Source organism: Pituophis catenifer, unplaced genomic scaffold (assembly GCF_029215685.1).
Source record: "Pituophis catenifer annectens isolate HBS135680 unplaced genomic scaffold, rPitCat1.0.hap2 SCAF_16, whole genome shotgun sequence".
In the NCBI taxonomy this organism is placed as follows: domain Eukaryota; kingdom Metazoa; phylum Chordata; class Lepidosauria; order Squamata; family Colubridae; genus Pituophis; species Pituophis catenifer.
Window position 1 is genome coordinate 2,148,246 of NW_027256896.1, and position 22,059 is coordinate 2,170,304.

Genomic DNA, 22,059 nt, shown 5'->3' on the forward strand with positions numbered 1-22,059 from the left:
GGTCCTCCCTGCCACCAAAAAGCTGCCAAACTGCTGGCTACCTCAAGGTGCTCAGCACTGGCTCTCCTCAGGGTTGTGTGCTCAGTCCTTACCTGTACTCATTGTACACATACGATTGTGTATCTTCTGACCCATTTAATGTGATTAACAAGTTTGCAGATGATACCACTGTATTGGGCCTTATTACAGGTGACGAATTAGCATACAGGGAAGATGTCCAGAAGTTATCCACATGGTGCTCAGGAAACAATTTGCCCCTAAACATCTGCAAGACCAAGGAGATGGTGCTAGACTTCCGGAAGAAGAGAGAGGAACCAGCCCCACTTTACATCAAGGGGGGCTGTGTGAAGAGGGTCTCCTCTTTCAAATTCGTGGGAGTCCATCTTAGTGAAGATCTCACCTGGAAAAATATGATCCAGGTGGTCAACAGACATTCCATTTCCTTAGAATCTTGCGGAAAAACAAGGTGGAACAACGACCAATGGCCTCCTTCTACCGGTCTACAATAGAAAGCATCCTCACATACTGCATTACAGAATGGTATGCTGGCTTGACAGTCACGGATAGAAATACATTACAAAGGGTTACTTCTGAATGCAACGTAACACCATAACCATTTAGTATGATAGACTTGCAGAGCCAGAACAGTATGTAACATGTCTACATTGGTGCAACATAATGTAATGTTATGCACATATATGTATATAGGATTGTGTGTTTGTTAGTAAGATCCATTGGGTTAGGGTTTTTTCTTTCTTTCACTTATGAGTTATTGAGATGTACTTTGTGTTGGGGAGGCTGCACTAAGGGAGGCTCATCCAATCTCATTGTACACATGTGCATTGACAATAAAGGTTTGAAATGAATTGAATTGAGACTTTAACCTGAGTATTTTGGCAGGTTCTACTTTGTTTTGGAAGACATAGTCCTTGCTTAGTGACCATACAAAGTTATGACAGAACTCCCCAGATACACTTATGACCCATTTCTAAGTTCCAATGGCTGCAACCTACATATAATCAATGGCTCACATTTACAGCTGTTTGCAGCATCACAACTGCTATTTTCAATGTTTTTTACTAGTTTACTTCTGGTTTCTGGCAAAATAAGCACTTGGGTATAATAGATTAAGTTGTCCACTGCATCTGCTTAATGACCATTGCAAACAAACAAAAACAGGCAAGTGGTGACCTGCTTAACAAGCACCATAACTTACAACTGTAATTCCAGTCATAAACTGAGGACTACCTGTATATAGCAGAAGCAGCTCTGCATTTGCTGAGCCACCAAAATCTCCAGTTGCGGCCCTGGGTGGCATGCTGGCTGGCCCCACACACTTCCTGCATCAAGATGAGTCGTGCCACAGAGTCACAATGTGGAAGTCTTTATTGATTAAAGCTTAGAGTTCAGGACCCAATCTCACCTTGCACAGGTGAGGAAGGAAGGAGGAAAAACAAAGTTCAGCTGCAGAAAGAACTTTTCGGTGGCAAGAGCCTTACCCCTGGGAAACGTCCTGCCCCTAGAAAACTAGCAAATCAGGGAGGAGGAGGAGGAGGAGGGATCCAGCCTGGTAAGCCAATTGTTCTTGGAAAAGACATGCAGCCTAAAGTGCTGAGCTTGGACTTTCAGCCGGATTAAGAAAATTTGGGTTTAACTAAAATAAAAGGGTTGATCCTAATTTCCCAACTCCCATATCTATTATATAATTTTTCCAGTGGTGGGATGCAACCGGTTTAACAACTGGTTCGGTCAGTGCGCACTTCGCACGCGCGCCTAATGCGCTTGTGTGCAGCGCTCAAAATACCGCAATTTAAAGCTCAGATGCTTATCTTCTAAGGCAGCCCCGGAAAGTAGAACAGCGGAGGCATGGAAATCAGTTGTGCCGAATCAGCTGAGCCAGAAAGAAGGAAATATAGGACAGGATAGTGGTTGGGGGGGGGGGGACAGCTGATCCTCAGAACTACCAGTTTGCCTGAACAGGCTGAATCCCACCCCTGAATATTTCAGATATTGATCCTTGATCCTTTTCCCCAGAGCTACAAAAGAGGAATGCCAAACAGGATGCTAGGGCTCATCTGTATCTAATTTCAACAGGGCTTTACATCCAGCTAATTAATATTTTCCCTTTTTCTATTAAATTTGAACCCAGCATTCATCAACACCAGACCATGCTGCTATAAAACCAGAAAACATTCTCTGTGCATTGCCCCCAAGCCCGGGAAGCATTTTCCCAAGCTCCCCCACACTTGGAAGTCCTTCCTTTGCCCTTTGCCCTCATAGAGCAGGTTGGCTGCACAGAACCCCCTGAATGCGAACACTGGTCTCCTTGGGTCCCAACAGGATCATCATCTCAGCAACGCTGGGCCCGTCCTGAAACAGAAGGGGTGGTTACTGCACAGGGACTGGCAGGCCAGTGCAGTTCACAGCCAGACCCAGAAGAGGGGAAAGGAGGAGACTTGCCTGCAGGCCGCTGAGGGAGAGGCGGAGGAGCTTCATCATGCTGCTGTACTTGGTGCCATTTATCTGCTTGTGCAGCTGCCTCAGTTGCTGGCCAAGTTCTTCAGGTCTCTGAGTCACTGGCCCTTCCAGCAGCCTTCAGGAGGAGGAGGAGGAGACGACAGTCAAACCAGAGCAGGCTGAGGACCAAACCAGAAGAGAAGCTGGCCCAGCTGGTCAACCCCATTCCTGAGAACCTGGCCTTTCAATGGAGCTACAGGGGACCTCCATGGGGCTCTTTTCAGGAAGCCTTGGACAAATAGCAGAAATGCTTACTGATGGATTCCATCTGACGCACCACGAAGTGTCAGTGACTAAATCTGAATCCAGCAGGCATCCGGAGACCAGTCGCATGGCACAAACTCAAGCTGCATGCTTACCTGCCACCGTTCTGGCAGTAAGTGAATCTTTCATTTCATTACAATAATCACCAGAGAGATGTCATCACAAGAGTTTGAATTTCTTTCACATGGTGTTTGTACTCAAATGGTAGACCCAGTGAAATTTACTCAGCAGGGAAAAAGGCAAGTAGGAATTTCTTCCCATAAATAGAGCAAGGTTCCCCACCAAGACAGTGGCCAGTTTACCTGAGGACCACTCTTCCTATCTGGTCTGCCTCAGTGGAGAGAGACTGCAGCTTCTCAGAAGGCACAGAGGGTCGGATCCACAAGAAAGCATAGCTGGGGGACACCAAGTCCTTCAGGCGGCTAATGTGGCCCTAAGGAAGGAGGAGTTCTGAGAAGCTGAGCCCAGGAGGGGAGGGGGAGCCCCTGCTGCCTTCTCCCTGCCATGTCCTGTTCCCCTGGGCAGTGGCCTTCAGCTGGTGCTCTGCTCAACTTGCCAAATAAGCATCACAGCCATCTGGCCAAACAGGCCTGACTTGCCAGTCAGGGAAGGAATTAAAAGCCCCTTTATCCAAACTGCCCTTAGCTTAGTATAGGACCAGCATGCACCCTCCCCCCCCCCAGACTTCACATCTATGGGGCCACTGTCGCTTGGCAGGCATCCAGAGACTCCTCTGAGAACTAACTGCTTCTGACTTACCCTCCTCAGCAGGAGCACCTGCTCTATGTAACCCTTTTCAAGGACCTCCCTCTCCGGAAGCTGCTTGCCATAGACTTCCTCCACAGAGGCCTGAACCTCTGCCACAAGCTTCTGCCGTAGCCTCTCGTCTCCAATCTGCTGGGCCAGGTGAACCCTAAGCGAAAGAAGGTACTGAATGCAGGCAGAGGCGGAATGAAGCCACAGCAACCATTCACAAGAACACACCTCACTAAAGTGGCCAGCTACTCCAAACATCCACCCCCAGCACAGCCCTCTTGGAATGCAGCGCCAATTTGGCCAAGTCGTTTTCTGGATATACTGACATCGTGGGAAAGTTTGGGAAAAGAACTTGTGATTTCCCCCACTACCCTAGTCAACTTCAAGCAAGAGGGGAAACAAATCACAGTGGGGGCAGGAGGACCAGCCTCCAAAACACTGAAGAGGGAGCTAGAGAGCAACAGATGTCTGCCTGCCCCTTCATTTTCTCTACCTGTTGAATTCTGGCAGTTTCTTCAAATCCAGGAGGGCCGAGTGCCTTTCGATCCTGCTCAGATCAAACTCATCAATCAGCTCCTTTAGTGTCCGTCCTATTCTGTTCTCTGCAAAACAGATCAAGAAGCTGCTGGGCTTCTCCTCATAGACACCTTCACATCAAAGGGGCTTGTAGAAATCAGGTATCACATTGATTCCTCCTACTTTGTCCACAGCCTCTTCCATCCCTTAATCTCCAACCAAGGCGAGGACAACCATTCCCACCTCAACAGGCCTTAGTGGGACTGATGGTCAGCAAGTAGACCCCCCAGGATGGAGCCCAGGTAACCATTTAGATGAGCGGCAGTGGCTGAGGAGAAGAGGCCAAGAGCAGGCCAGAAAGAGGGAGAATACAAAGTGCTTGCTGAGGGAATAGGATAATATACCAGCTCCTGCGACAGTCCCTGCCACAGTTAAAAAGTAAGACACAAATGATTCTGAAAATTCACACATTCACCTTCCTTCCCTTGTGTGAGGCGGCTACATTACCTGCAAACCCTGAGCCACAGTGTGTCATGAGATCCAGGAGGGTGGCCGGCAGATAGCCATCTTGCGCAAACTCCTCCACAAAAACATGGCCTTGTCTCTTGGAGAGTTTGCTGCCATCTTCGTTCAGGAGCAGTGGAAGGTGCCCAAAATGAGGCGGCTCCCAGCCAAAGGCCCTGTAGAGGAGGAGGTGTTTGGAAGTGGAGGTGAGCCATTCAACTCCACGCAGAACATGGCTGATCTCCATCAGGTGATCGTCCACCACGTTGGCCAGGTGATAGGTTGGAAAGCCATCGCTCTTCAAAATCACTGGATCGCCTTCCACACTGGCCACCTCGTGCCTGCTCCACCCATGGATTAGGTCGCAAAAAGGGTCGGACTGCTCTTCCAGGCAAAAACGCACCACATAGTCAACGCCTTGAGATACCTTCTCAGCAACCTCCTTCGGGTTCAGGTGACGACACCTGTTGTCATACCTATAGAGGAAAAAAACATCAACTCTGCAAAACTAAAGTTACTCCTGTTTGTTTAGCCTCCTCTTCCAACCACAGGTAAAAAAGGGGTCCCTGAGGATTTTACTCCGCTAGTCGCCAGCTTTAGGGGACAGTGTTTATCTCTGTTTCACCAACCACAGAAGAAAGCAAGAATTTAAGAGTCAGATGCTAAGGTTTAGCCTCACTACATCAACAGTTCTCACCGTGGAGTTTGCTGACTGCGCAGTGCTTCTTTCTTTAATAATTCCAGGCGCTGGGGTGTGCAGAAACAGTGGTAGGCAGCCCCTTTCTCAAGAAGCAGGTCTGTGTATTTCTTATATAGGTCACATCGTAGGGATTGTTGGTAAGGGGCAGCAGGGCCTCCCCGGCGAGGGCTCTCATCTGGTGCCAGGCCTGCAGGCAGGCAACAACTATGAGCAAGACAAAGTGACGACAAAAACCACAGTCCAGCCCAATCCATTGGCAACACAGGCTCTGCCCCTCCACCCTCAAGATAAGCTACAGAAGGGCTCCAATTGGTGGCACATCCACTGGTACGTTAAAAGTTCCCACATTTCATTCTCAGGAGGCTGAGGGACTAAAGGTTGATCACGCTCCTAAGGTCTCTTTATCCAAAGAAGTACAGAGACCCTGGAAGAGGCAACCACAAGTATCAATTGATGACAAGACTTCAAGGAAGGCTACAAGCGTCTTGCAAGGATTTTCCCAACACCAAACAGGCTGATCAACAGCAGGAAGGATAACTCTCTGTACTCCGGACATCATTGCATAGTGTTCAAAAATGCACCAACAGACTTTAGGAAGCTGTACAGTTCCTATTGCTGATATGAGGGTTAAACCTCCAACAGGACTAGAAACAGGGACTGGAGGGACCATTACTGCAAGGAGGTGTACTGAGCAAAGAACAGGATCCACACTTTCTACAGTGTGGCAGAACACCTACCTCTAATATCCGGAAAGTGGATCTGGAACAGGGACGGACTGCTTGCAGCCACATGTAACCCCTTCCCCCCAACATTTCGCAGGCCCCTAGAGATGATTGGGGGGGGGCAACACACTGGCAGAAAAATATTGCCAAAATGATAGCAAAAGACAAGGCTTTTAAAAGGGATCAAACCCGCCTCCCCCAGGCATACCTGATCCCCTTCAACAGGCTCTGGGCCTTACCTGCCCACTCCAATGCATCTTCTATGTTTTGAGAGGCTGCCGATACCACCCGGCTTTGGTCGGTGTCTTCCAGTCGAAGGATAAAGCTGCCTCGGTGTTTTCGGGCAAAAATATAGTTGTACAGAGCAGTCCGGAGCCCCCCCAAATGCAGAAACCCTGTTCAAAATAGACAGCAGAGCTCAGAGGAAATGGGCAAATCAGCATAATAATCCCTGTGAGGAGAGGCTGAGCACTCAGTGACAGACAGCCGGTGAGAGAAAGCACAGCTTAGATTCCTCTTTCCTCTTTTCCATCTTGGCCCTGGGATTCAAAAGGAACCTGCACTGAGGAAGGCCAAGCCCTTCTACCCTCTTATGCACGCATGCATCCTGTGGGCTGGGTAGGTTTTTTTTAAAGGAGGAATTAGGTTCTATTAGGAGCTTTTGTGAAAAGGAGCAAAGGGAAAACTCCCGTAGAGAACAATTGGCCCAGGTGCAAAGCCTAAAATTATGAAGGGCAGGTGTGAAAGGGCAAGCAGCCTGCAAATGGCCAGCGCCTGGGCTGCTGGTGCTGTCCCTTTAAGGCCTCTCCTGAGCCAGCCCAGCAACTATAAAGGCTGGCAGAGAAGCAGCAGCAGCAGCGACGGGTGGGGTGTCCAGTTGTGCAACTGAAACAGCCTGAAGGGGCCAAAGGCAAACTGAAGAGTTACTGTCCCCCCAAAAGTAGGACTTGTGAAGAAAAGCCGTGGGGGGGCCAGGAATTGCAGGAGAACTGGGTAAGAGTGGTACAGCCAACAGTGAGTGCCAGCCTTTGCATACTTGGGGGAAGGGGGGGTGTCGCTTAGAGCAGGGGGTCTCCAACCTTGGCAACTTTAAGAGTTGTGAACTTCAAATCCCAGAATTCCTCAGCCAGCTTTGCGAGGAATTGGGAGTTGAAGTCCACAACTCTTAAAGTTGCCAAGGTTGGGGATCCGTGGCCTAGAGCCCAGGCGGGGTTCTGCTGGCTCTCCCGGGTTTTGGAGCTCTATGTGAAAGACCCCCGGTGGCCGCCCAAAGTGAAAGGAAGTGTCAGTGAACTGTTCGAGGTGGTGGTGGGGGAGGCCAGGACGGAGAGAGCCGGAAGAAAACTGGGCCTCTATGGCAACAGGCCCCTTGCCTGCCTCGGTCTCGTGGAAGCCCCCCCACACACACACACGCAGGAAGACCAGTTGCCGAGGGGGGGGGTCTTCGCGGGAGAGCCCCCCTTCCCAGGGAGACCCTGCTGGGCCGCCTGCGCATGCGTGCAGCCTCCCAAAGCCGCTCCGGCTGCTCCACGCGGGGAAGGCCCCCCCGGAGGCCAGGCCGAGAGCCGCGGGTGCAGGCGGGGCTGGCAGGGCTGGAGACTCACCGGTCGGGCTGGGCGCGAATCTCACCCGGACGGCGCGCGCCGCCACGCCCGGCGCCATCAGCGGAAGCCCCGCCCCCACGCGGGGCGCAGCCTATCGGCGCCGACGTGGGAGGGGCGAACTGCCCAGAGTTGCTTCCTCCACGTTTCCGCTTTCCCCTCCCTCGCGCCTTGTGGAACTCGCGGCCTCCCCAAGCGCAGGAGGGGAAAGTCCCCGAGGCAGACTCCGGCCAGGGCGCAGCGCGGCGCGGCGGACCAAGACGCAGGACGTCCCGAAAGTTCGACGCGCGCCTGCCGCTCAGACGGCTCCCAGCGGGAGACTCCGCCCCCCCCGGTGGGCGGGGCTCTCCGGCGAGGCCCGCCCCTCGGCCGGAAGGCGCGGCCACGGTGGCCGTCGAGGGCCAATCGCAGCGCCCTTCCCGACTCGCCCCGCGGCCGGGCTGTACACAATCATCATGGCCGCCACCTCCGCCTCCCCCGGTGCGCGTGAGAGAGAGAGAGAGAGCGAGCGAGGGAGAGAGACCGCGGCCGCCTTGTCCCGGCGGCGCGCGAGGCGGGGGCCCGGGGCGGGTGGGGGCCGCGACTACGGCGCCTCGGCGGAGGCCGCCCGTGCCCGAGCCCGGCCGCGTCGCTGGCGGGGAGCCTCCGGCCTGCAGCGGCTTTATGCGGGGCGCCGTCCGTGCAGCGCCTTGGGTGGCTGCGAGGGGGCGGCGCGAGGGGGGGGCCGGGCCGGGCCGCGCAGGTGCCGCCTGGGTCGCGGGTCTATCGCCGTTTGCCTTGCCTTTTCGCAGACTCGGAGGAAGCCGGCATGGACGCGGAAGTGCGGAACCCGCCCGTGGGCTGCCCAGGCGAAGAGGAGAACGGCTCGCTCGCTGCCGAGGAGGCCTCGGAGCCCCAGAGCCAGGCTCCCCCCGACCTGGAGGCCTCCGTCAGCAACGGGGGGGAAGCCGAGATGGAAAAAGAGCTGGTGGAGCTGAAAATTATCTGGAACAAGAACAAGTACGACCTCAAGTTCCCCCTGGACAGCACAGGAGCAGACCTGAAGCTGAAGATCCACTCGCTGACAGGTGAGAAGCCGCCTCTTGTCCCCTGGAGAAGGAGCTCGGCCTGAGACCCGGGAAGACTCCGGCACGGTGCTAAGCCTCCCTCTTGGTTTCCCCTTTGGTAGGCCTCCCACCCGCCATGCAAAAGGTCATGTTTAAAGGACTGCTCCCAGAGGAAAAAACCTTACGAGAAATTAAAGTGATCAGTGGGGCAAAAATAATGGTGGTGGGCTCGACTATCAATGACGTCTTGGCAGTCAACACGCCAAAAGATGCCACCCAGCAGGAAGTCAAGTCCGAAGAGGCCAAGAAGGAGCCCCTCTGCAGACAAAAGGTCAGTCGGAACCACCAGCTGGGATGGATGGGTTTGAACCTGCTTTTAACTTCCCAGAAAAGGTAAAGTTTTGAACCGTCAGTCTGTTGGAAGAAGGAAGAAGGACTCTTTATATTTTGTTAAACTAAAGCCTTGTACTTATTTATTTATTTATTAGTTCAATTTATATGCCGCCATCCTCCGAAGACTCAGGGCGGCTTACAATGCACTTATAGCAATAGCCTTCATTCTTTTGTATATACACCTGCTTATTAGGGCTTTTGGCCCCCCATAAGCGGTATTTCTACAAAGTCAGCTTATTGCCCCCACAATCCGGGTCCTCAATTTACGTACCAAGGAAGGATGGAAGGTTGAGTCAACCTTGAGCCTGGTGAACTCGCACTAATTGCAGGCAGCTAAGTGCTACATAACAGCACTTAGTCCACTGCACCACCAAGGCTCTTTGATGTTCCTTGTTCTTCATTAACACACCAGTTTTAAGATGGGTGGAAACAATCTTTATGGCCAATTCATTGCCTGACAGCATGTTCATGGACAAGGCACTCTAACTTTAACTTGTAGAGAATCCCCAGATTGGCAAATATAATTCAGTTAATGCTTTTTGGTCACCAAATGTGCTGCTCCTTTTTTTTTATTGTCCAGTTGGCATGAGATGTTTTTGGTCAGTGGTTCTGACGTTTAGTAGACTTTGAACTGGGGATGTTTTGAAGAAGATAACCCAAGCTTACGCCTCATCCTTTATAGGTAGATGGTACCAGGTGATTTGTCCACCATATTCCAAAAGGATAGGGCAACATTCCTTTTCTGAAATTCTGCCCGTTAATTTTGCCAGCCATGAGCAAAACAGCCCAGATAAAGCATTTTCTTGTAAGCCTATCTTTTCCCCCTTGCTCGTATTTTTTGCCATCTCACTGACTTGTTTACAGGTGGTTTCATTTTTTAACTATTAAGCAATTGAGCGTGCACAGGCAGACTATTTTAAACTTTCCAAAACCTTTGGTTGGTTTACCATAAGTTATTTATAGCTGCTCTACTTATTTTTATTGGCTCCTGTTATTGCCTTGGATTTTTGTCAGTGCTGGCACTGCTAATATTTCCCATGATTTATCACCTCTTGGTATTACCTCCTTCCCACGTGCTGTTCTTGTGACTGAGTTTAGCCGTTCTTGCTGCCACCATTCAGTGGCTGGTTTTTGTTTGTTTCTGCAAATCCAACCACCTTGATCCTACAATGATAGAACTCTGTAGCTGCAATAAACCAGAGTGCATTTAGGCAGATGTTCCAAATGTTTTGGTCTCCCCATTCAGAGATTCTGTGAGCACCTGCATCAAGATAGTTGTACAGTGGAACAAGTTGCAGAATTTTGAGAGTAGAGATTGCTACTTGGTTTGCAGCCTCCAGCTCTGTGAGCACATAGAGCGGTATGCATTGACTGAAGTAAGAGCACATTCCTTTAATTCATCCTTTGAATTTGAAAAAGTTGCCTGTCCCATCTAGATTTGGCTGTGTAACTTCAGCCAGGTTGTTTGTTGGGGAAATGTGAATTCTGCTCCCTAAGAAAGAAATGCTGATATGATAAGAACATTTTGGTGTCTTTTAATTAGCACCTGTTTGCAGCTTATTTGTAGGGTGCTATTTTCTGAGTGAAGATTGTGCATCTCAGACTTTTTAGATTTCTCATTAATATGCTGGCAAGTCAGCAAAGTGGGAATCTGGCAAGACTTCTATCGTTCTTTTGTTAATTTATATTTCTGCTTTACAGCAACATAGGAAAGTCTTGGATAAAGGGAAGCCTGAAGATGTCATGACTTCTGTCAAGGGTGTCCAGGTAAGAAATAAGAGTCGAAGGGCCAGAGATTGGCAACTCTGCTATTCTGTTCTTACTGATAGACGGTGGAAAGAGAATGTCGTGTTTTTCCTTGCAAGTTGCTTTGTTCATAGAAAGCTTGTGTCTCAACCTCTTTAGGAGCGTCTGCCGACCGTCCCTTTATCAGGCATGTACAACAAGTCAGGTGGAAAAGTACGGCTAACCTTTAAACTTGAACAAGATCAGCTCTGGATTGGCACTAAAGGTGCGTGCTCAAGTTGTGTCATTATTCTGATCCTGAAAGCTTAGCTTTGTGTGATAACACTACTTTGTGATTTCTGGGTTATTGTGTCTGAGCTGGTAAGCTTCACTGAATCCAATTCACCTGTAAATTAAGCCAATTTAAGTTGCTCCGTTTTGATTTGTGAGCAATGTCTGAAGCTTAAAGAGCCAAAACATTAATGCCAGGAGGGTCTTTAGTTGACCTTCGACTGGATGCTTTTAGGGCAAAAACAGGAGAGCAGCCTCAAGACAAGATGGAGCCCCTCTGACTCTGCTGTCTGGCACTTGAAGCCTGTAGCATCAGTTGGCTGAAATGCAAGTGAAAGACCTGGCAAGCTAAACGAGATGTAATTGTGAAGCTTCCATGTAAGATGGGGTTTATGGGGCTGTTTTTCACTCTTGATATTTCACTATAAACAATTTACAAAACAGTCCAGAAGTATTGTTTTACTTATATATTTTTTTACTTTCTGGTGCTGTTAAGCATTACTGTTCTTGCTTATCTTTTTTAACAGCAAATACTGTTAATTTTAAATGCTTCTAAAATAAGTATGCAAGCTTAATTTTGGTTTGGTAGCATATATTCTGCAATACAGGTAGTCCTCAACTTAAGACCACAATTGAGCCCAAAATTTATATTGTTAAGTGAGGCATTTGTTAAGTGAATTTTCCACCATTTTACCACTTATTTTGCCACAGTTGTTAAGTGAATCACTGGAGGTGTTAAGTTAGCAACACGGTTGGTAGTGTCTTCCCCATTGACTTTACTTGTCAGAAGGTTGCAAAAGGTGATCACATGACCCCAGGACACTGCAAGTGTCATAAATGTGAGTCAGTTGCCAAGCATCTGAATTTCGATCACCTGTCCATGGGGATGCTGCAACAGTCATAAGTGTGAAAATTGGTCATAAGTCTTTTTTTCAGTGTTTTGTAATTTCGGATGGTCACTAAATGAACTGTTGCAGGTTGAGGACTACCTATATTTAAGTATATGTTTTAGGTCCTTAGAGCCTTGTTGAACTGAGTTGAATATAAATTATAGTAAATATATCTCATAATGGGATCAATGGGCACAGAATGCTTTGCTCCACCAAGTTCAAAATATTTGTACTTTTTTCATATTACAAAAGCAACTCAATCTTTTTTGTGTGGCATAGTTCATTTTTTGTTAATGTTATATTGAGCATAGTTCAGTAATTTTGGCTGCTTACTGACATCTCTTTTGAAGCTATATTTTTGCTTTAAATAAATAAGCGGATAATGCTTTTCTCCAGTAAATGCACAATTTGATAATTTCGTTGTTATTTAATGTTTGTTTAGATCTAAGCAGCTGATAATTTAGGTTCTTGTTGAAATCTGGGCCTGGTTGTTCCTGCGTCCATTTCTGTTAACCAGTGTAGATAACATCCTCAATACAAGGGAGAGTGAAGTTTGCGGGTGGATTATTTAAAGAGTATTTCTCGCTTAGCATTCATTTATTCAATGACTGGTCCCTGAAGTTCTGGACATTGTAGTATGTCTATGATGGTCATGTGAACAAACTCCAGCTCACCTAGGACTGCCGTTTGGCCAGCCTCTTAACTGGTGTCATCAGCTGTCCTGCCACACCACACCACGCATGGCACCACTGCTGTGCCAGCCAGGGCCTTCTTTCTCACCAGGCTTCTTTAGCACCAGCATGGCCAGGGCCTCCTTTTACCCACCAGGCTTCTTTTTGCAAAAGACAGCTCTGGGCGGGGCACCAACGGAGATCCTGGGCAGGGCCTGCACCAGCACAAAAGAAGGACCCAATTGGTACGTAGTGGTGTGCAGTGTAACAGCCAGGTGAGGTGGTGGGCAGCTGGCGGCAATGAGAAGGCAGGCAGCCAAAAGGGCAGAGATAGCAATAGCACTTAGACTTATATGCTGCTCTATAGTGCTTTGCAGCACTCTCTGTGGTTTACAATGCCAGCACATTGCCCCCAGCAATCTACATCCTCTTTTTACCAATCTTGGAAGGATGGAAGGTTGTGTCGACTTTGAGCTGGTCAGGATCGAGCTCCAGACTGAGAGGAGAGTTTGCCTGCAATCTACATTCTAACCAGTGCCCCACCATGGCGGGGTAGCTCAAGAAGAGGCAGTCCCTTATCATACCAAGGGTGAAAGCTGGGAGGGACCAAGCCAGTAATGGTGAATCCTCACCTAACAACCTGTGGGATTTGGATAATGACGGTAAAGCAGACTGCCATTGCTAAGCAGTGCAGTCACATGACATCATGCTTTACGACCACATTGCTTAGTGATGGAAGTTCTGGTCCCAATTACCATTGTTAACTGAGGGCTACCTGTAGTAGCTTACCTTGACAGTCTTAGTTGGGATGTTCCACTGTCAAGGAAGAAATCACTGAGCAAGGCCAATTGGTAAACACCGACCTTCCGTACATTGAAGATGCTACCTAGCCTGGTGATAAAAGTTGGGAAAATTACTGAGACCAGAATATGTAAAGTTTGACGCAGATACTAGTTACTATGGGAGTTGATCCTTTATCCAGCCATAGGCCGCATGTCCAGACAAGAGCAAGTAAAAGATTGGAATGATGGTATTCTTACCTTGTCCTTTTAAGATAGGCTTGGTAGGTGGGGGGAGGGGAGAATGTGGGGCAATGTGAAACATCAGTTATCCAAACTTGTTCTATCTTTCAATGTAGAAAGAACAGAAAAGTTACCCATGGGATCCATCAAGAACGTGGTGAGCGAACCAATTGAAGGGCATGAAGATTATCATATGATGGTAAGTGTCTTTGGCTGAGGATTGATGCCTTCCAATGGGCAAAGGCAGTCAGCTTTAGAGGCGGCAGCAGAGTTTATCCATGGAGGAAGCAGCTCTTTATATCAGGGGTAACTTGGTCCCTCAACAAGCCAGGACATTAACCACTTTAAAATGTTTAAGTAAAGCCAGTTGGGTATTTTCTGCTTCTTTGCTGTAACAATCATTCTTGGCAGTTAGTTAGCTCTCGCCTTCAGTTTCACTCTCCCCCATCTGTAGTCATCTCAAGTCGCAGATCATCTGGCCTTCAGGTGACTTGGTCTCCAACTGCGGTTGCTGGGTGCCAGGTCAACCTTAATGGGACTTGGTCGTCCATTATTGTGTTAGGATAGATTTGGAATGTTCCACCAAGGCCTGGAGGAGCACAGAAGAAGCTTCATTCCAAGTCTGGGGGAGGGATGGAGTGTCTGTTGTCATGTGAGAGATTTGGATGGATTCCAGAGGAATTGTGCCCCCCCCCCAAATCCAATATGAGACCTTCCTGTCAGTCAGGATTGTTGCTCTAGTCTTGGCTGCCTACTATTCTGCCGCTTCCCCGCTCAAGGCTAGGCTGCTGGTGGAGTCTCCTGAACCATGGAGACCGAGTGACTTGTCTCCACTCAGTGCAGAATCTGAAGTGCCCCAGGAATTCATGGCTAGCATGATAACCATGAATGGAACACAGATCATGAAGCACTCGGCACACTGGTGGGCACGCCTTGGATTTTCCCTCTCTTTCTTTCTTTCTTTCTTTCTTTCTTTCTTTCTTTCTTTCTTTCTTTCTTTCTTTCTTTCTTTCTTTCTTTTTGTTTGTTTAGTCAGTCAGTCAGTCCCGGGGCAGTTGCAACATGATCTGCTGAAGAAGGTTAATGTAATGCCTGCTCTTGGTTGTGGTCAGACCACAGTCTGGTTGTCTGGAAGCTTTTTGAATGTTCAGGTGCTGGATGCATCCAGTTAATATCCTGAGTGTGTTTGGGGAGTTTTCTGAGGTTCTGAGGGGCAGTTTGAACCACAGCCTGATTCCTCACTTGAAATGAGGTTACAAAATGTGGGTTTGGATTGATCCTAAATGGCCTCCACTTATATGCCTGTTAGGGCTCCCTTGGCCCTAGAAAATGAGCAGCAGCAGAATACTGAGGATGCTGCTGGGAAGAGACTAGGACCAAACCAGACTGGAACCCGTATTAAGGACTCCATTGTGGCAATAAGAGTAGCAGAACTTGATTGTTTTCCTGCTCCTCTTGTGTCCACCGAATGCCATTTAGCAGCCTGGCTGAGGGTGAGCGGAACTTCTCTGGGAAGAGGATGCCAGACCAATATCTTGTGGGCCACTGTGAGCATCATGTTTGGCAGTTGAGGGATAAAATTCCACAGATCTGCTCCAAACTGGAGTCCAGCCAGGCAGGTTCTTTTGGACTTGCTCTTTATCTGGGAGGAGTTTTGTCTGGTGAGCCTTGAGGAACAGGTTTTAGAGTTGTTAGTGCAGCTGCCTGTATGACAGATCCATGTCCCTCTTGCCTGGCGGGGCAAGAAATGTGTTACTGTAGGCCACAGGTGTCAAACTCACCGCGTCATGTTGCCGTCGTGATGTTTTGCGACATTTTCCCTATTCATGGAGCTGGGGTGAGCGTGGCCTGTGCATGACACATCCGGGCCGCCAGTTTGACACCCCTGCTGTAGGGGCTTCTTCCTTGAGTGAAGGGGTGGTGTGTGCCTCCTCCCTAAGAAGCCATCAGTGGATACAGAGATGATGGACAGTTTCCATCTAGTCCCTCTTTTGAGGAAAGATTGTGGAGAAGATGGTTGAGTTGAAATTCCAGAGAATCCTGGAAGAAAAAGATCACCTGGAATCTTTTCAGCATTGATTGGACGTGCAGATGATCTCAGGCAGATCCAGGAGAGAGGCAGTGCGACTCTTCCAGAGGTCTTAGCAGCCTTGATTGTGTCAGCCGTCTGGACCGACCTCAGGGTTTGAGAGTAGCGCTGTTTTGCAGTGGCTTTTCTTCTGTCTCCTAGGTCGGTGCATGGAAGCGGTAGAAGCGAGAGGGCGAACCTTAAGCCTCCTCAGAGATCAGTGTCTCTTATTTAAGATCTACATGGGATTGCTGGGAGAGGTCATCCAAAGGCCCAGGTCAAGGGCCAAAGTATGCTGATGAATCCCACTTATCCACCTTGACTCCCCCTAGCTACCCAAGTGAACCTTTTGAGAGAGAGTCGCAGGGACTGCGGGCTGTTAGGGGTGGCTTTGAGTTGGGAGATCAGCTGTGTCTGAGAACGTGTCAGATTTCATTCTCAAGGGGGCTGTGCTTCCCCAGGAGAAAGTACGCACAATTGGGGTTCCTCCTGCACTTGAAAGAGCAGATTTTGCCCAGATCATAACTTAGTCACCTCCTATTTGGACTATAGGTAGTCCTCAATTTACAACCACAATTGAGACCAGAGTCTTGGGTGGTTGAGTGAAACAGATATTAAGTGAGACATCATATGACTGCTTCACTCAGCAACCACAATCCCTGCACTCCTGATTGCAGTTGTAAAATGATTCCCCAGGACATTAGGTGGATGAAGCAGAGGGGCTGCCAGGGCCGCTTCCATGGCATCCCTTTTGCTCTCGGAGAATCGTTGCCTCATGGGGCATTTGCAGACAGCCCCAGAGACAAGAGGGCTCCCTCTGGATTCTGGTGGTGGTGGTGGCGGCAATCCTCCCTGCTGCAGATGTTCCATGTCAAAATCCTGCTTCAGGCAGCCTCCAGGAACCAGCCAGCTGGCATCAGCTTGCAATCTTCCCTCTCGGCTCCCATGTTGAATTTCTGGGAAAGCCAGTTGGGAAGGTTGCAACTGGCAGTCACACAACCGCAAGGCACTTGGCAACCCATAGTGAGAAAGAACAGGTTGCCAAGAGCCCAGAATCACTGCAGTCACATGATCGTAATTTCAGGTCATAAATCCCTTCATTCAGCGTCATAATTTTGAATGATTGCTGAACAAATAGTTGCTAAGCAAGGCCTGTCTGTACTGCAGTTGCTCTATAGCAGGGGTCTCCAACCTTGGCAACTTTTAAGACTCGTGGACTTCAATTCACAGAATTCCTCAGCCAGCAAAGCTTTGCCCAGGTTGGAGTCCCCTGCTCTCTAGGGACTGCTTGGCCCTTCCCATTGATCTGGAGCGCAGCTGCACAGGTAGTTAGGGGGGCATCTCTACACTGCAAGGGTCCTGTTCTCAATTGGTGTCTGGGCTCCTCAGGGTACCAGTTGTCATCTACAAAGCCCTGCATTGGACTCTGGATACTTTGTGGGGCTCTCTAATTAGGTCTGCCTGTCCTATAAGAGTGGACAGGGTGGGTGTGATTGGGTCCCATCTACAGAACAGCAGCATTTTGGGTGATTTCTCTGTGTTGCTGCTCCTGCCCCCAAGAATAGCTTCCTCCCTGAGGTTGGTTGGTTTCCGACTCTGTTGACCTTCAGGAAAGCATTCAATTTTTGCTTTTTAAAGCAAGCACTAGGCTATCCAATTTATGAACAATTACTGTAGGAAATTTTTTTCTCAGGGCACTGCAGTTGTTGTATTTGTTCCTGTACTAGCAGGGTTTTCCATGCCGCCTTTAATCCGTGGTATCCTGCTTTGAGTTACTTCAGTTAGATAACCCTATAAATCAAAGAAATGAATCCATTTATAGAAAATAATTACCCGGTTCTGGGTCTCCTGGCATTATTAACATCCTCTTTAATGCATTTTCTGCCATCCCTCTGTCCTGCTCTATGGAGGACCAGAACACAAACTTCCTCTCAGGGGGCTGTTTACCTGATAAGCCCTCCCCTCCCCCGGTAGTGCTGATGGATGGTCTTGCATCTGGGGGAATCTGAGCCCTGCAATTACCGCTTTCTCTTCATTGCACATCAGTGGTAACTACTTTGGTTCCAAATCTGGTTTGTTAAGGGAGCTAGATTACAAAGCAGCTTCAGCCTGTGGATGCAGTCCCAGATTGAAGAGCCAAGCTCGGTTCCCTAGTCGACCAGTTCAAACGAAGCAGCAGCCCCTGGTTTGTGGCCGGGAGGAATTGGTAACCAGACTGCCGGATCCAAGGGGAGGAGAAAGCCGCTTCCTCAGGGCTCCTTGTGGGGTAGCTGAAAGTCCGCCAGCCTTGCTGAGTTGAAAAATGGGGAGGAGTGGGCCTCAAACTTTCCAGGAGGGGACCTGGAACTGAGATTGTTACTTTACTGCTGTAATGTTTGCCTTATATCATTGGACTCCAGGTAAGAGTTTCTGACATAAAACCCTTGATTCTAAAACTGGAAGTAAATACAGAGCTTCTCTGTGAGGGACCTGACACTGACTTACTGTGAAGGAAGTGATTGTGGCTCATGGGTTTTCAAACCTCCTCCTCCTCCCTTAGGCTTTCCAATTGGGTCCCACAGAAGCCTCCTACTACTGGGTCTACTGGGTGCCCACTCAGTACGTGGACGCAATCAAGGACACGGTGCTAGGGAAGTGGCAGTACTTTTGAAGGCACGCTCACCTCTGGCATGGAGACGGACTCGGATCTTAAGGACACTGCTGGAAGAGGCCCGGATGGGTTAGGCTCCTAGAACTTCTTCATCAACGCCATCTCGGAGAGGCCTGGGAGAACGCCAGAGGTGGGGATCTCTCGCCATTAGTTCATTTTTAACTTAAAGCAGTGCAGCAGCAGCAGCAACAGCAGCAGCTCTTGTTCTGCGGCAGCTTCAACCGTATTTAAAAAAAAAGCAAATACAATGGAAATCAATAAATCTTAATTTACAAACCACTGTGTGTAAATACACTTCAACTCTGCAGCTCTTCAGATTTCGACAAAACCAAACCAAAACAATACATCACTGTGGATTTTCTACATGGCTTGGACAAGAGGCGGATATTTTCATAATTCTTCATATATAAATACCATTGTTTGGGCTTGTAATTGGGCGTCGGAGAAATAGGTTTTACTCCTCTCTTCTCTTGGAACATTCATGAAAACTTTTCAACTGTACGTAAACTTGGGGGGGGGGGTTCGGTTCATAAGCCATTCTCTTTCTTGTCCTTAGGCTTTTGTAACCTTTCTGGTATTGGTAGGGTACAGTTTCCACTCTGAGCCCAAAGGGGGTCAGCTCGTTTTAAATTTTGTGGCAAATCTTTTCATATCTGTTATTTGGTGGAAGGGAGGGAGGGAGGGAGAGGTTATTTGGGAAATGTGCCATCAAACCGACATGTTGCTTAGTTGGGTTTGTTTTCCCATGCTTCCTCTCCCCCACTGCTGTTGCCATAACTGGGGGAGCCTAGTTGCCTTAAGAAGCTTTCTTTGGCCATTTCTCTTAATAACCCAAGAGCACTTTGCTCTAAAGGTGCTACTGTTGCTGCTTTGTGGACTTAGTATTTGGCGTTTTCTTTCCCGCAGGGAGTTTTCTTAAAGCAGCGCGTCCAAGGGTAAGAAATCCTGTCTTCCAAGCTAGCAGATGCAACCAAAGGCTTTTCAGAGCCGACCTGGGCACCAGGTCACTGCCATATTCTTCTTCCTTGTGACCGCCAGAGTGGCTTTGGTTCCAGGCCTGCTAGTTCTGGAATGCCAATAGTGAACTTTCATTTTAGTTTTCCTTTTTTGTTCCTTCCTTTGTTGAAAACCATGCTGGGGAATTAACACTCACAGGCCTTTTGTGTTTCTTGCCAGACTGAAAGGGCCACCTTCTGCTGCTCTTCCCATCTAGTGCCCTTGAAATGGTAAATTTAAAGAGGCTTGGGAATCGTAACAGCTCCTATGTAGGCCGTTTTCTACAGATATCCAGGTTAGAGATTGGTTGTTATTCTGAAAACTTACGAAGCCATGGAAGAGGAAAAGAATCCAGAAAAAAATAGACATGTTGGTCTAGTTATTCTGTGTCATTTATTCTGCATCATAAGCAGAACTGAATTATTCTGAGTATATTTATGACAAAAACATAAAACTTTTTATTTTTGTGTTTATGTCTTAATTTTACTCAAACAATACCTACAAATATACCTAGTGTTAAATATAGCCCTCCAAGCTGCTGTATCCTAAGATATCTAACGGAGGATTTTTGTAACACCTACTGCAAATAGTTATAATAATTTCCATTGAACTCAGTAGGATTTCCTTGGAGTAAGCTTTGCAAGTAGGAGAAAGTAGAATTTTCAAAAATAGGAACTTACCAAAATTGTAATGACTAAAGGAAGACTTTACTACCTGGAAAATTTTATGTAGACCATTATGAAACTTATCTTTTTAGAAAAAGCTCACAGAAAATAAATATTCCTATAAATGAAATTAAGGTGTGGTAATAAACTTGATCACATTGAACTCTTATCTTACTTGTATTTATCTTAGTCTAACTTGGGTAAACATGATCAACAGCTGAAAACGTAGGAGCTGCTATGCGGTGCTAAAGAAGTTTCTGTTCAAGTGAGTCTCCCTGGGTTCAGCCAGCTTATTTGCCGGTCAAGGTGCAGAGAGTTGCAGCCCAAATAGATCGCCACATACATTGCCACATCTGTGATTGGACTCCGTGGCCTGAATAGAGCCAAGGACCCAGAGAAACAAGGCAACCAATTTCAGAATCTTGTAGCTGGATTTTAATTGGTATCTCTTACATTTTTGGCTGGCAATAGACCTTTGGCGATTCTTGCTTAATTCAAGCATATCCAAAATAGACCCTGTTCGGTGGTCTGGTGCTGAGTTGCTTCTATGGGTGCTGCATTCTCTGAAGCTTCAAGTAAGCAGGAATTTCTGTTCTGAAACTCCTCCAACCGCCAAACCCTGTTGCTCTCCTGGAATGGGAAGGAGGGGTCTTGGGCCCCCATCTCCTCTGCCCTGCTGCTCCCCTCCTGCTTCATGGGCAAGGGTGCCCGGGGGCCTCCTGGGAACAAAGGAGGCATGGAGCTGTTTTCTCTCCTGCATGTATGATGTGAGCACAGTCAGCTAATGCTCCAGCAGCAGCAGCAGCACCGTGTCATGGAGCTGATGAGCAAAACAAGCGATGTGCCTGCAATTCCCCTGCACAGGTCACCTTGCTGGAGGTAGAGCGCCAGATCACCTGCCTGACTTCAGTTTGCCTCCTGCCTAGCACTGATTTTTCTCAGAGTGGCCTTTCAGCCTCAACTCGGCTTGGACGGTTCCTTATAAGTGAGGAGGGAGGGGAAAAGAGTAGGCATTTCTCTCTGCCAGCCTCCTGGAGGAACAGGGCCACATTTCAAATCAAAGCAATTGAAATGGGGGAGCAAGTGCAGAGAGCAGGCTCTTTCCCTCCCCCCACCCCCATCCATCTGGAGACAAGCTACAGCTTGATTTTGGTTCTGTTTCCCCGCCCCTTTGGGGGTTCTTCTCTCTTAAAAGTTGTCTTGATCATTGGGGGGGGGCTGGAATCCCCCTCCTTTCATTACTGAATAAAGCCCTGGAAGATCTTCCTTCCAGCTGCCAGTTCACAAAGCCCTCCAAGCAAGGGGCGGTTCACATCCAGCTGCAGCAAGCACCCTCTCCCTACAGGGTGTGCCTTTCAGCAGCATGGCTGTTTCTGGGCAGGTCAGGACATCTGTGGGCCGCCAACTTCCTTTCCCAGGACTAGTTGGGGGCCCACAGCGGCTATTTTGGAAGGTGTGGATTCCTGTGTATTTTTTTTCCCAGATGAACAGAGGAGAGAAACAGGCCACTGCGACCCTGGAGGAGGGATTAGGAGCTTTGGGGGGGGGGGGTTTGGTGATCTCCCCCGTGAGGGAGGGAAGGAAGTGGCAGCCTTAGACATGGGGGGATGTGGGTCTTGCCTGCCAGCAGCCTTCCTTGTACATCTGCCTCTTCCCCCCAACAACCCAGTAGAGCAGCTGTTTTGAAGAAGAACTTTCCGTCTACACTGGGGAGTCTTCCTGGCCTGTCCCTGCAGTCTCACTTCTTTCCTTCCTTCCTGAGAAATCAGGAAAGTGTCCCCTGGTGTCTTCCTAATCTCTTTTGCCACCCTTGGGGAGCAAGTCTCCTCAGCCTTCTCCCCAGCTAACTGGTGATGGCGTTTCCCTCCCATTTCACCCTGAGACCGGAGTGAAAGCATCTCGGCCTCTCAGTGCTGGAAAGGCTTCTGGTGTCAAAATTGTAACAAGGATGATTAGGAAACCCCATTGGATCCAGGGACTGGGAATGCTCTTCCGGACCTGAATTTATCCTCACTGACTTCTGGGATCTTTCTTGGTGTCAGCAGGTCCAAAGACCCAACAC

At 48.6% G+C, this 22,059-nt stretch overlaps 2 protein-coding genes across 2 annotated transcripts; one reads left to right on the forward strand and one right to left on the reverse strand.

Moving 5' to 3' along the window:
- Positions 1-1,368: 1,368 nt before the first annotated feature.
- EARS2 (glutamyl-tRNA synthetase 2, mitochondrial) lies at positions 1,369-7,679 on the reverse strand. The gene is made up of 9 exons (XM_070954830.1): positions 7,584-7,679; positions 6,219-6,374; positions 5,255-5,444; positions 4,561-5,033; positions 4,031-4,139; positions 3,541-3,694; positions 3,084-3,214; positions 2,461-2,593; positions 1,369-2,370 (listed from the first exon to the last, which is right to left on the reverse strand). The coding sequence occupies exons 1-9, from the start codon at positions 7,639-7,641 to the stop codon at positions 2,275-2,277; spliced, it is 1,500 nt and encodes a 499-aa protein (XP_070810931.1). The 5' UTR covers positions 7,642-7,679; the 3' UTR covers positions 1,369-2,274.
- Positions 7,680-7,984: 305 nt separating this feature from the next.
- Positions 7,985-18,612, forward strand: UBFD1 (ubiquitin family domain containing 1). The gene is made up of 7 exons (XM_070954832.1): positions 7,985-8,060; positions 8,372-8,647; positions 8,749-8,957; positions 10,721-10,786; positions 10,925-11,030; positions 13,735-13,817; positions 18,226-18,612. The coding sequence occupies exons 1-7, from the start codon at positions 8,036-8,038 to the stop codon at positions 18,334-18,336; spliced, it is 876 nt and encodes a 291-aa protein (XP_070810933.1). The 5' UTR covers positions 7,985-8,035; the 3' UTR covers positions 18,337-18,612.
- Positions 18,613-22,059: the final 3,447 nt, after the last annotated feature.